General features: G+C 42.2%; 1 protein-coding gene across 4 annotated transcripts in view; it reads right to left on the minus strand.

Moving 5' to 3' along the window:
- The window catches only part of dmd (dystrophin), a 308,778-nt gene that overhangs the window by 67,594 nt on the left and 227,477 nt on the right, over positions 1–13,707 (minus strand). For all 4 annotated transcript variants that reach the window (XM_080877233.1, XM_080877231.1, XM_080877230.1 and 1 more), the window contains 2 exons: positions 5,045–5,313; positions 2,018–2,164 (listed from right to left, as the gene is read on the minus strand). In XM_080877233.1, coding sequence (XP_080733359.1) covers positions 2,018–2,164; positions 5,045–5,313 — 416 coding nt within the window. The remainder of the gene's footprint in view (positions 1–2,017; positions 2,165–5,044; positions 5,314–13,707) is intronic.

Genomic DNA, 13,707 nt, shown 5'->3' on the forward strand with positions numbered 1-13,707 from the left:
TTACTTTTAGGTGTTTAGTTATAGACTAGTGTTTATGGGTATATAGTTATAATGTGCATGCTAGCTTTATAGAATAATACAGCCCCGTTTAAACGTTTAAGACCACCTGAAAAATAGCAAAAAATCATATTTTGCTTGGTTGGATCTTAACAAGGTTCAGCAGAGCTTCAACATGCAACAAGAAGAAATGTGAGTGAGACATCAGACTCCATTGCAGAAGCTTAGATAATAAAACTGGCTGAGGTGCTTTGGTTTAAACAGCATTGCAATATCTGTAGCTATAATGTAGCTCCATATGTGTTGTCATAACCAGGACTGTTGTTGATTTATGGCAGCTCCCTGAGCCTTAACTGGAGCCCATGCGTCCTTCGCTGGCTATGTGTGAGTTTAAGTCATAGTCCAAGGGTCCAGTGCCACCCAATCCTGATGGTCTCTGTCTCCACTGCTGGTCGCCTGCTGAGGGTCACATCTATTTTGTCACCAGCCTCCAGAGACATCCCATCACCCCCCACCGACACTAGTCTCCAGCCAAGCCACAAGACGGTTCTTGCCACTGATACCCGAGTTGTCCAATCAGCGCTGACATTATCAGACTGGCAATGCATCCAGAGGGTCCTTGCCACCATGCTGCACTGGCTCCCCGTGTGTTTCAGGATCGATTTTAAAGTTCTTTTATTGGTTTTTAAATGTCTTAATGGTCGTGGGCCTTCTTATCTCTCAGATCTGCTTTTACCATACGAACCCTCGCGGACCCTGAGGTCCTCTGGTACTGGCCTTTTGATTGTCCCTAAAGTCAGGACACATACTCACGGAGAGGCAGCTTTTCAGTGGTATGGTCCTCGTCTGTGGAACAGCCTGCCGGAGGAGCTCAGGGCCGCAGAGAATGTACATGTTTTTAAGAACAGGCTCAAGACCACCTTTTTAATTTAGCTTTTACTTAGCGTTTATTTATTTTTTATGCTTATTTATTCTATCCTGTTATTCTATTATTAATTTAGGATTTACCTAATATTTCTTGATTTTATTCTTATTCATTTTTTAATCTTCTTACTCTATTTATATTTATATTTATATTGTATCCTGTTCTTATTTATTTTATCATTTTACCCTGTATATATCGTATTGCGTCATATCTCCAGTGTTTCCTCGGAGGGCGCTCTCTGCACCGGGGCTGTTATTGACCGTGGCTGCTGGGTCTCTGGGGGTCCTCTCAGCCTGGTTGGGGGGCTCCTTGGCCTCCCTCCTGCTGTGTGCCCAGCCCGGAGGCTGCGGTCTGTGACCGGCTCCCGGTGCAGACGGCTCCCTGTTATAATGTTTCCTCACTTGGCTCATGCGAGCCCAGCCCAATTTTTACTCTTTAAGTGTGCGCGTGTGTGTATGTGTGTGTGGGTGGGGGTGGGGGGATATATGTGTATTGAGAGTGTGGGGAGTGAGTTGGAGGGTGGGGTGGGCTGCTTTTAACTATGTAAAGCACTTTGTGCTACATTTTTTCTGTATGAAAAGTGCTTTATAAATAAAGATTGATTGATTGATTGATGCCACCCAAGGGCCTTTGTCTCCATCATCAGCCATGCCACCAGAGGGTCTTCACTGCCATCACCAGCCCCCAGCCAAACCACTGAAGGGCCTCTGCCACTGGCCACAAAATCACCATTCAGGTGATGTCTAGAAACTGGGCTTAATAGATATGGCTGAAGAAACAGGCTTGAGCTGCAGCCCAGTCTGGGCAGAGTGAACTGAAACCAAACTTTCGCCAAGTGGGACATGAATAACTTCAGCTTATTATACTCAGGTTAGTACAGTAGTGATATATAATACTTTCCTTAAAAATATAATACATTTTTGGTTCAAATTGAAAAAAGGCAAATTTAAAAGTGAGATCACTGGTCAAATGCGACTTGATATTTGGATACAAACTATCATTTGATATCTGCAATATTTGTCGTGGCGTGAGTGTATCTCATTTTTATTGCTTCTACATTTGTGTAAGTATGTGTATGTGTGCATTTGTGTTTACCTGGAGCAAGCTCCAGCGTGTATTCAGATCTTCGATGCGTTCCAGGTTCCTGGATGATAACTGGATATCAGGCAGATTGAAAGTGGATGCTAATTCGTTCACATGCGTCACATCGTCCTTAATCTGTGCAATTTCTTCCTGAAACTCCTGCAACATAAGCACATATATGCATTGAAATAAACACACCAAAACCTTTACATGTGACAGTGAGAAACTAATGCAGCTGTCACATAAAACCCAGTTTGTTGATTCTTTAATGTAGGACATGGAAATCGACGATGGACTCAGGTGAAGGAATATTTCAAAGATCCATATAGGAAGCTGAATTTGGGAATAAGGGGAAAGACTCCTACTCTCATCCATTGTTATGAGCTCTGGGTAGATGCAAACAGTCTAGCCATCTGAAGGATGGCTCTGCACTCTTGAAAGGGTGAGGAGTTGAGTCATTTGGAAGAGACAGAGTGGAGCTCAACATTGCAAGGAGTAGGGATGGGTATCGTTTAGGTTTTATCCGATACCGGTGCCAAATCGGTACTTTTGAAACGGTGCCGGTGCTCAAACCGGTGCTTAAAGAATGGAGAACACAAAATTGGTCCAAAAACCTCTCATGTTCAGCTGGTTTTTTGTAAAAAGATAACAATGTTAGCCTTTTCTGCAGCTATGGGGCATATATGGTATCACTCTTGGCTGGAAGCAGTGCTTAAACAATGGAAAAAACACAAACTTTGTCCAAAAACCTCTCATGTTCAGCTGTTTCCCACTTTTTCTTTGGTCATTTTAGCCTTTTTGGCCAGGGTGAAGGGAGTATCTGCCATCAAACAAGAGGACAGCTGCATGTAGCTATGATGATGTTTGCTAGTTCACCTTACATGCATTAATGTAATAACGTGGTTAGCCTACTCAACGTAAATTACACACGAACAACATTAAGCTACTCACGCAGAGAAGAACGGCTGCTGCTGCATCATCATCCTCATCATTCCTGCTACACTGGCAGGGCTAGGGGCCAGGACTCTATTCTTCGGGTTTTTGGGGGATGTTGCTAACTCCGGGTCCGATAACAGGCAACCCACCCAACGTGCACAGTGTGAGGTCTGGCAGCAAGCTATCAAATACGGCGCATTTCTCGGCTTTTAAAAAAAACGCTATGCGTCGCCAGCTGTTTCATCGGATTCGAGGAGTTACCTCCTTTGACAGTATCACAGTATCAGCTTAAAGCACTTGTTGCTGCTGAGTTTGCATCTTTTGCTGTGAAGTACAGCCAGACTTTTGACCGCTTCGCCTTGGACATTTTTAATCTGTAGCTCTGCTCTAAAAGAACGTACGTACCTGGCCCCGCCTACTATCCTGGGAAACGTAAAATGATTGGCTAGAAGTGTATCACAGCTCAGGAAAAAAAAAAGCATCGAAATAAAGCACCGAAATGTGCGCTGCTTTTCGGTCTGGTTACTACCGTTTATGTCAGAACCGGTGCCATCATGGCACCGGACACCGGTACCCATCCCTAGCAAGGAGTAATTTGAGGTGGTTTTGGGTATCTGACCCAATGATAAGGTGTTACAGGCGTGTCCTACTGGAAGGAGGCTCTCTGGCATGCTTTACGCTGATCTGGGAACATGTCTCTATCTTCCTGGATGAGCTGAACAAGGTGAGAGGCGGGCGTGGGCTTCTCTGCTTAAACTGCTGTCCTCATTGTCCAGCCACAGATAAGCGTTGGAAAATGAATGGATGGCTGGAGCTTTTAATTATTTTTCTAAGCTAAACTCATATAAAAAAAAGGGATCTTGATCTTCCTTCCACTTCCTGCTGTGACAAAACAAATTTCCCACGTGTGGGACTAATAAAGGTTATCTTATCTTATCTTATCTTTCCAAAGTCAGTAAAGATTCAAGGCGATTTAAGTCAGGATATCAATAATTATCTCTACAGTAAGTCCCGGATGAGCCTACTTTACAAATCCAGCAAAATGTATAAAAAGTCAAACCAAAAGTTTTTAATGCCTATCAATTAGAATGATTATCTTCTTTGTCTTTGATTGTTAAGATTTGGGGAGAACATTTTTTAACAAGAGCAAAAATGGAAAAATCCTCATAGTGTTATGTTCATGATTAACACTAATCGAAAGCATCAGAGGGTAATGTAGAAGGAAATAGCCTGGGCTGAACCTTGGATCTCACAAGGTGTAACAAGCACTCCCAACCTAATTACATCTCTTCCCGTTATCTCGTTTAAGGAAACTGTTGGCTTGTTTTATTAACCTTCCTGCCTTCTTGGGACCTTTTTGTGCCACTGCTATGTGTTAAATGGCTGCCATTTCCACTGTGTTCAGTGGAATATAACCAAACTTGCCACAGGATAGTTTTTACCTGTCAATGTTAATATTCCAGTGTGAATTCCTTAAATCAGCCTAAAATGGCTGAGCAGCAGAAATCCCCACACCCATCACCCTGGGGACCATTTTCTGCCCATTGACTTCCATTATAAACGCTATTTTTCAACCCCAAATTATCATCATATGATTTTATTTTTTCTTCTTTTCTTGGATGTCAATGAAGACTCAGGGCCTTGAAGTTTTAATTTTTAAATTGCAAAAAAAATGCAAAAAAAATAATGGCAGGTCAAAATGTATGTTGGTGCCAATCTTTGGTCCATCTAAAGGCCTACTTATAATGACAATCACATATTACTTCAACTGGTTTTTTGTGGAAATATTTAGTTTCGTTTTTTGGTTTTTGGGGCTTATAACACAGGGCGCTCATGTAATAACACTGGGATTTGAAGGGTTAAAACAACGAAAATATAATTAAAACTTTACATGAATATTTCAGGGAGAAGTAGTTTTACAAGGTTGGCTAATTTAAAGTGGAATAAAATATGGATATATGGTCTTTTTATGGCGTGGCTGAGAATGGTCCCTAGGGTGATGGGTGTGAGTTTTTTAAAGGATGGCAGGAGGGTTAATGTTTTACACTGTCTGTGGGTGTGAAACAGAATACTATATCTAACGTGAGGGTCACTGATTCTCACCTTGACTCTGTCGATATGGTCTGGTAGCAAGTCAATCACGAGGTCTTCTACAGGTTCCCACGCATCCTTTACCATTTCTGCCCGGCTCAGCTTTCCATCCAGCAGGTCCTCCGCCTTCTCCAGCTCCATCAGTTGGTCAAGGGCCAACTCTAATCTCCTCTGCCAGTCATCTGAGTCAGTGTTGAGCTGGTCCCATTTGTTCATCATATCGTCTGCCTCCTTACGCAGGATTCGCCCCACGTTGTGTGCGCGCTCCTCTGGGCTGATATCTGAAGGTTATGTAAAGAATAAATGCAGAAATAAGCAAATGTCACACACCATGCAGTAATCTAAAAGGCCTTCGGTCTGTCAGCGTATGGTAGGGCTACTATTTCAAAATTGATATACTATAACAATGTCAACTGCCTGGAGTTACTTATGGCTGAGTCCACTAGATTACAAATACAAGCATGTGTATATTTCAATGCACATGTGTATTTCAGTCTGTGTGGGGAGTTGTGCGTGTGCACTGAGTTGTTTCTGCTTATTCAAATCTGTGTGTGTAATAAGATTTGTAAATGTGTATGCAGAAAGCTGCTGTCATCAGATTTGTGAACGTGTAAATAAATGATGTATATTAATGACTCGTGAGTCTTGTCTTGTGAGTCATTATAAGACAAAACGATGTGACTTTCCCTAAACTTCTAACATGACAGATTTGTGATCAATCAGTGATTTGAATGTGTGCAGAGAGTTATCTGTAAGTTAGGGTTCATTAACCCTGAGCCAGGATCACAGGCTCAGACCGTCTCTCTCACTCTGCACAAACCACCAGCTTGGTTTTTACGGTTGTCACGGGTTGTGCCATACAAGACGGGGTCAGACGCACAGACCGCAACGGATTTATCAGAAATCCAGCGTGAGTCACTGGAGGATTTGATATTCAACTAGAAGCCAGAGTAATATCCCTGAAACCAACAGTACAACCACCTGAACAGCTCTGATTCATCAAACAGCCAAAATAAGAGAACAAATGTGCAATTTAGGTTACAGTAATTCCCTCTATCTAGTTATCAGACTATATATAGAGAGAGTCTAGATGTAGGCAGGAAAATGTTCATATTGGCTTAATGTAAGAATGGTCACAGTACTCATGTTTAAAGGAATTATGAATAAGCAGAGTAAACGTGTCTTCCAAGCCCAGTCGGTCAACTCAAAGCAGATAAGGAGGTGATTAATGCCTTTCTCAGGTGAAAACTACACCATAATAATGATGTGTTACAACTAAGAGTCTGGCACTCATAGCACTACGCATAAATATGCATGTCTTATCAGAAAAGTTATATAAATACTAGGGGTGCAACGATACACAAAATTCACGGTTCGATATTTTTTCGATACAAAAAAAATGTTCATGCCTTTTTAATTTGTCATTTATTAAAATTATAAATATATATTTTAACTCAAAAGTACAGTTTTTAAATTTAATGTTGCTGAAACAAAAGTAATTTAAAAAATTAATATCTGATGGAGGAATCCCTCATCTTTGGAAAAGAGAGTTTATTACAGAGAAATGTCTCTTTCCAAAATAAAAGCTATACTATCCGCTTCTTCTGGGCTATATTCTCAGCAGCATATTGTAGCGGGTCAGGGCTGTTCGGGGTTCTGTTTGTACAGTTATGTTTTGTTTATGTTGCCATAGTGACGGGTGACGCCCTCTCGCTGCGACGGTGTGTCCTTCCGAGGTCAGAGGGCGCCCTGTGTGTTTTTTTTTTTTTTTTTAAACTTTATTTAACAAACAATGAGTATACAACATACGAACAGATGAAGTATACAAAACAACAGAACATGAACACAAAAAGCCAAGGGTAAAAGAAAAAGGTAACAATTATAGGAATACACGCAAAAATTCACATACATATATTGTTTTGAAAGCCTTTTTGTTGGTGGAGTCTGATATTGATTGTATGTACATTTCCACATGGGCGCCCTGTGTGTTGTTGTTGTTGCTGTGCGGTTGCCGCGCTGAGCAGTTAGCTAGCGGCAGTGTTCTTCTGCAGATGTCAATAAACGGCTGTGCTCCCTGGCTAGCTCACGGGAAGCAAGACCAAACGATACCTCCGTCTCCTCCTTGTCTGAGCTCGCCACAATATTAAACATATCAGGTCCCCATAAGGAGAATCATGTGCTAACGGCTGTCTAAATGACTCGGGTAAAGTTTGTAGCATGCATGCTTGTTGTTTTTGTCTGCTTCCACTTGTCTTTGCACTAGGATGATGTCGGCGTAAATGTGCAGTCATATTCGTTGTGTTCCCACTAGTGCTGTCAGCGTTGATCTCGTTGCCCTGGGCTCTTCCTTCTGACTATGCTGTCTGTGTTGAACGCTCAGTGGATCTGCGCTGGACAGTGCAGCCTAGGCGGAGTAGTCGAACGCAGATTCACTGAGCGCTCAACACAGACAGCATCGTCAGAAGGAAAGTTGATAAAATAAATTACAAATATTGTTCGATACATATGCGTACTGAACCGAAAGCACTGTATCGAACGGTTCAATATCGATACGAGTATCGTTGCACCCCTAATAAATACTTTAACTTGTGAATACTTAAACTGCCATGTGGACTTTTTACAGGTAGAATTAAATATATTGTAAAATATGACCCTTGTTATTAGAAATATTGGCTTAATCTGTCCATGAAGAGCTACAAGCTACCAGGCTGGGTATGAAAACAGGCCTGAAAAGTGATGCCTTCGCCACAGATCTTACATGTTTCACAAAAGATATTTAACACCACTGTCAAACACTTAAAGAGCCAGACAATCAGAGTGGATTGGGCAGAAAGGAGAGGTGGAGGAAGATGTTCTGCTTCAAGCTATTCAAGCTCAAGAAAATATACAAACGAAACTGACAGAGCTGAAAGCCCGATCACGTAGAAACAATATTCGTGTATCGTAGTGCCTGGAGACACTGAACGGAACAACCTGATGGGGTTTTAGAAACTTTTATTAAATGGGAGTTTTCTTTAAGATGTCACAGAGCCACCGCAGAAACCAGGCCCCACTCAACAGTAATTTACTTTCTACAGCACAGTGTTAAAGAACTGGTGCTCTGAGAGTTTTTTCTGAGAGGAGTGAGAATTGACTTTGACCATGACTAACCCCACTGACGCTCAGCAGAAAAGAAAGGCCACTTTCAGACCCCCCACCAGCAAAACTCAGTGACGGCACCGTAACTTACAACAGCGCAACAGAGGCCATGGAAGATGTAGAGAAGGTCCTGAGCTTTACAGGAGAAGAGACCCGATCCACGTAATCAAGGAGAAGCAGAAGAGCTTTTCCTCAAAGACAGCGAGGACACACCGGAGCTGTCTCGATGTGTCACTAAAGGCAACATGTCTCTGAGCAACACTCAGCTGGCAGCCAAATATTTGTATTCGCTTGTATTTCTTAGTGGGACTGTAGCATTAGGCTGCTTCCACACATTCACAGTCGCTGTATGAGATAAAGCTGATTCCCAATCCTCTGCTGCATTTTAGCTTCTACCGTGATCTGATTAACAGGATGTAAGTTGATCATAAAATTCTGATATGATACTTAATCAGTCCTTCTGTGAGCAGGTGTTTGTGGGCGTCCAATAAGTGGATTACACTCTACTGCCATAAGTATAAGCTCCTTTACTTTCATAAACATGTGAACTTGAGCGCCATCTCATGCTTAATCCACAGGGTTTAAAATGATGTGAGCCCACCTTTGCAGCTATTGCAGCTTCAACTCTTCTGTGTGGGATTTCCACAAGTGAGAAATGACAATGTTAGAACATTCTTGCAAACCTAAAGATCTCAAAACATAATTTTGGAATGCTGATTAATGTGAATGCTGATTAAGCATTAATGTTGTTATGTACGGAAGAGCAACAGAAACCATTTTGGTATCAACACATTCAGCTTTTTGTGGACAAGTATTCTATTACTTCTGTTTTCTTTAACTTTTATATGTTTTAAAATATTTGTTTGTTTGTTTTACACTGAAATGAATGGTGAACGCTTAAAATCCTCATCAAACACACTCAACATTGAAAGTTATCTAGTTCAGATTACTTTAACCTCCTAGGACCTGCGTCCACATATGTGGACGTCACATTTTGGGTTATTTAGACCAAAATACTCAATTTTGCTCTACAAGGGCCTGATATCCACTTACGAGGACATTATACTGCTACTGTTCAATCTAAATTTTAAACAAATATCCTCATATGTGGCTCTTATTTTTCTTAGAAACAAAAATCAGGTAAAAAAGAATCTGGTCATTCTTTGCTTTTACATTCATCGGGTCCAAATCAGCCCAAATATCAAAGAGAAATCAAAAATGCTGCCGTGGAAGAGTTCGGGTCTTAGGAGGTTCAGCTAGAGAAATAAAAATCAAACTTTAAACTGGTCCCAACACATGTTCAGCTAAGTATGTTTTCATACAGTTACAGTTTATTCAGCTTACTCTGGCCAGGGCATCTCACCCTTTTCAGCCGGGCCCCACACCCTGCCCACACCTGCGCCTGGAGACTGTGTCAAACCTCAATATTATTGGAATGATTATTGCGATCTCTACCTGCTTAATTACATTTCAGCTCCCAGTTTTTCATTTTATAATTTCAAATAATTTTTAGACACTTTCAGACTCTGATTTTTCATAATTCAGAACATTTTCATAGTTTTATTGAACCATGTTATTCTTATATTGCCATGTTTTCATCTCTTTATTAAACGTTGGTTGAGTTCATTAACCTTATGTTGAAGTAATCCCATTCACCCCCATGCAGGCAAACTCATTTAAGATCAAGGACGTCTACACTGTGATGCTCTTCAGCTCCAATTTTGTTTTTTTAGAAAATGCCACTCATATTTAGGTCATTTGGTTTATTTAGAGAAATATTCTACATGCTTTATTTAGTGGTATATTTAGTCCAATATAGTTTTGGTTCTGCTCCCAAAAAGGTTGATTCTGTTCATCTGGATGTTTTCAGTGGGAGAAACGTTTCGTCATCATCAGGTGACGTCTTCAGTCTCAGCTGACTGCAGGTTTCAATATTATAAACAGCACATTTACATCAATGACTGAAACCAGCCCACTGAAGGAACAATGGTCAGTTCCTTGATGATTGATATGCAAATTCTCACGACCATTAATCAACAACCACTGATCAAAGACCACTGATCACTGAGTCCCATTCACAGAGAGTTGGGGAATGGCTGCAATCACAGCATTGTAAGATGGCAAAAGACATCTCAGAAGCAGTGAATCAACCTTTGGGATTTACTTACCTGGATATTTGAGCGTGCATCAAGAACTTTTGCTTTTTACACTTAGCTAGCTGATATTGTTGAAATCTAATGTCACTGCGCTGGTTCAGCAAGGTCACCTTTGCATATTTCAAACATTTTTTGGTATTGAAGGAAACATCTTCAGCATTTTTTGACAGGTAATGCTGTTTTTCTAGTTAAATATGTTTTTTGATTTGTTGAGCTTATATTTTCTTTTGCCTATCACAATCTGTTCAGTGTACTTTTTCACATTAGCTGCAATTTAATTTAATAATTAAAGTAATGAATATAATTTAAATATATATATTGAACTCAGGACCTTCCGCACAGCAAGAAGGTCCTGAGTTCAATTCCACCATCAGGCCGGGGTCTTTCTGTGTGGAGTTTGCATGTTCTCCCCGTGTTTGCGTGGGTTCTCTCCGGGTACTCCGGCTTCCTCCCACCGTCCAAAGACATGCAGCTTGTGGGGATAGGTTAATTGGATAATCCAAATTGCCACTAGGTGTGAATGTGCGAGTGAATGTGAGTGTGAATGGTTGTCTGTCCCTGTATGTTGGCCCTGCGACAGACTGGCGACCTGTCCAGGGTGTACCCCGCCTCTCGCCCTATGACAGCTGGGATAGGCTCCAGCGCCCCCCGCGACCCTGAAAAGGATAAGCGGAAGCGAATGGATGGATGGATGGATGGAATATAATTTAATGTGCCAAACAAGACTGTGGAGACATAGGATTGTGTTTTAGAAAACCATAGTAAAATTTCATACATGTAACCATGGAACTGCTTGCTTTTCAGATGTCCCTAACCACTGCCTCATACAAGATCAAATAGCTGAGATGGATTAAAATAACAGGAGGGAGGATGAGAGGAAGTCCCATGATTAGCAGCTGAAAGTCACCATTGTCCTTGCAGTTCAACAGGGCGCAATACCTTTCAGCTGAAGACACATAGTAACCAGATTGCTGCCATGGTGCAGAATTGTTGCAGAATAGTGTCTGTTTATCTTTACGAGCAGTTGTTAGAATGCTGTTAATAATTAACCAGCTATTCCCACATTTAAATTGCAAGTTAAAAGGTTGCTGTCATATAATGTGTCTTTAGTACAATAGCCTCACATTCAAAACCCTACAAAGGACCAAGTTCCCTCTAAGCTGCGCGTGAGCAGTTGCGCACTGCTGGCACGTCTCTGCGCACAGAAAATCTGCGTTGCGCACAAAACAAATCTAACCTGAATTGAAATTAAAATTAAAACTTCAACAATCCTGTTCTGCAGTGTGAGTCAGTGACTGGCTGCTCCTGTGTGGGATTAGAACGATGCCACCTTATCCCACAGTCCAGCCAATGATGCGATTCACATTCGTATATACGCAGCTGATCAGCGTCGCTGACAGGCTGTGACAGCGTCCTTATGTGCGACACCGGTGTTTTAGCAAAGCGGCTGATGTGGAGTGAAGCCAGGTTAATGACAACGTGTACAACCATTGGAGACGTGAGCAGGACAGACAAACAACTGACGGACAAAGTGTGGACTTTATACCAGTTTTTAAATTGTGTTGATCGGCCACGTAAAACCAGAGTTATGATAAAATATCTGCAATGTTTGGTTTTCTTCCTGAATACTGTCGTTGTTTATATTTACTGCAGGAAGAAACGGTAAAAACGGCGTTTTAGAAGGAAAACGCTCGAAAGCCTGTGAGCAAAAACACCAAAACTCCCAGCCTTTCCTATTGGTGGAAAAATGTACCATGTGGACCAATCAAAAAACGATATGGCAACATGGCCTTTAGTTGTTTAGGGAGGGGGAAGTTTTAGGAGTGACGGCGTGTTTGAGATGTGAGAGATTTGAGACGTTTAGCGCAAATCTTGTGTAGTGAGCGTGTAGTGAGCGTGTAGTCAGTGTGTAGTCAGTGTGTAGTGAGTGTGTAGTTAGCGTGTAGTTAGTGTGTAGTTAGCGTGTAGTTAGTGTGTAGTTAGTGTGTAGTGAGCGTGTAGTGAGCGTGTAGTGAGCGTGTAGTTAGTGTGTAGTGAGCGTGTAGTGAGCGTGTAGTGAGCGTGTAGTTAGTGTGTTGTTAGTGTGTAGTCAGTGTGTAGTCAGTGTGTAGTGAGCGTGTAGTGAGCGTGTAGTTAGTGTGTAGTTAGTGTGTAGTCAGTGTGTAGTCAGTGTGTAGTGAGCGTGTAGTGAGCGTGTAGTTAGCGTGTAGTTAGTGTGTTGTTAGTGTGTAGTCAGTGTGTAGTCAGTGTGTAGTGAGCGTGTAGTGAGCGTGTAGTTAGCGTGTAGTTAGTGTGTAGTTAGTGTGTAGTGAGCGTGTAGTGAGCGTGTAGTTAGCGTGTAGTTAGTGTGTAGTTAGTGTGTAGTGAGTGTGTAGTGAGCGTGTAGTGAGCGTGTAGTTAGCGTGTAGTTAGCGTGTAGTGAGTGTGTAGTCAGCGTGTAGTCAGCGTGTAGTGAGCGTGTAGTTAGTGTGTAGTGAGTGTGTAGTTAGTGTGTAGTGAGTGTGTAGTCAGCGTGTAGTTAGCGTGTAGTTAGCGTGTAGTCAGCGTGTAGTGAGCGTGTAGTGAGCGTGTAGTTAGCGTGTAGTTAGCGTGTAGTGAGCGTGTAGTCAGCGTGTAGTCAGCGTGTAGTGAGCGTGTAGTCAGCGTGTAGTGAGCGTGTAGTGAGCGTGTAGTGAGTGTGTAGTTAGCGTGTAGTTAGCGTGTAGTTAGCGTGTAGTGAGTGTGTAGTCAGCGTGTAGTGAGCGTGTAGTGAGCGTGTAGTTAGCGTGTAGTTAGCGTGTAGTTAGCGTGTAGTCAGTGTGTAGTGAGTGTGTAGTGAGCGTGTAGTGAGCGTGTAGTTAGCGTGTAGTTAGCGTGTAGTGAGCGTGTAGTGAGCGTGTAGTGAGTGTGTAGTTAGCGTGTAGTTAGCGTGTAGTTAGCGTGTAGTGAGTGTGTAGTGAGTGTGTAGTCAGCGTGTAGTGAGCGTGTAGTTAGCGTGTAGTTAGCGTGTAGTGAGTGTGTAGTGAGTGTGTAGTGAGTGTGTAGTCAGCGTGTAGTCAGCGTGTAGTGAGCGTGTAGTTAGTGTGTAGTCAGTGTGTAGTCAGTGTGTAGTGAGCGTGTAGTGAGCGTGTAGTGAGCGTGTAGTTAGCGTGTAGTTAGCGTGTAGTCAGCGTGTAGTGAGTGTGTAGTCAGTGTGTAGTGAGCGTGTAGTGAGCGTGTAGTCAGTGTGTAGTCAGTGTGTAGTCAGTGTGTAGTCAGTGTGTAGTGAGCGTGTAGTGAGCGTGTAGTTAGTGTGTAGTCAGTGTGTAGTCAGTGTGTAGTGAGCGTGTAGTGAGCGTGTAGTTAGTGTGTAGTTAGTGTGTAGTCAGTGTGTAGTCAGTGTGTAGTGAGCGTGTAGTGAGC

Source organism: Rhamphochromis sp. 'chilingali' (assembly GCF_963969265.1).
Source record: "Rhamphochromis sp. 'chilingali' genome assembly, chromosome: 3".
NCBI lineage: Eukaryota > Metazoa > Chordata > Actinopteri > Cichliformes > Cichlidae > Rhamphochromis > Rhamphochromis sp. 'chilingali'.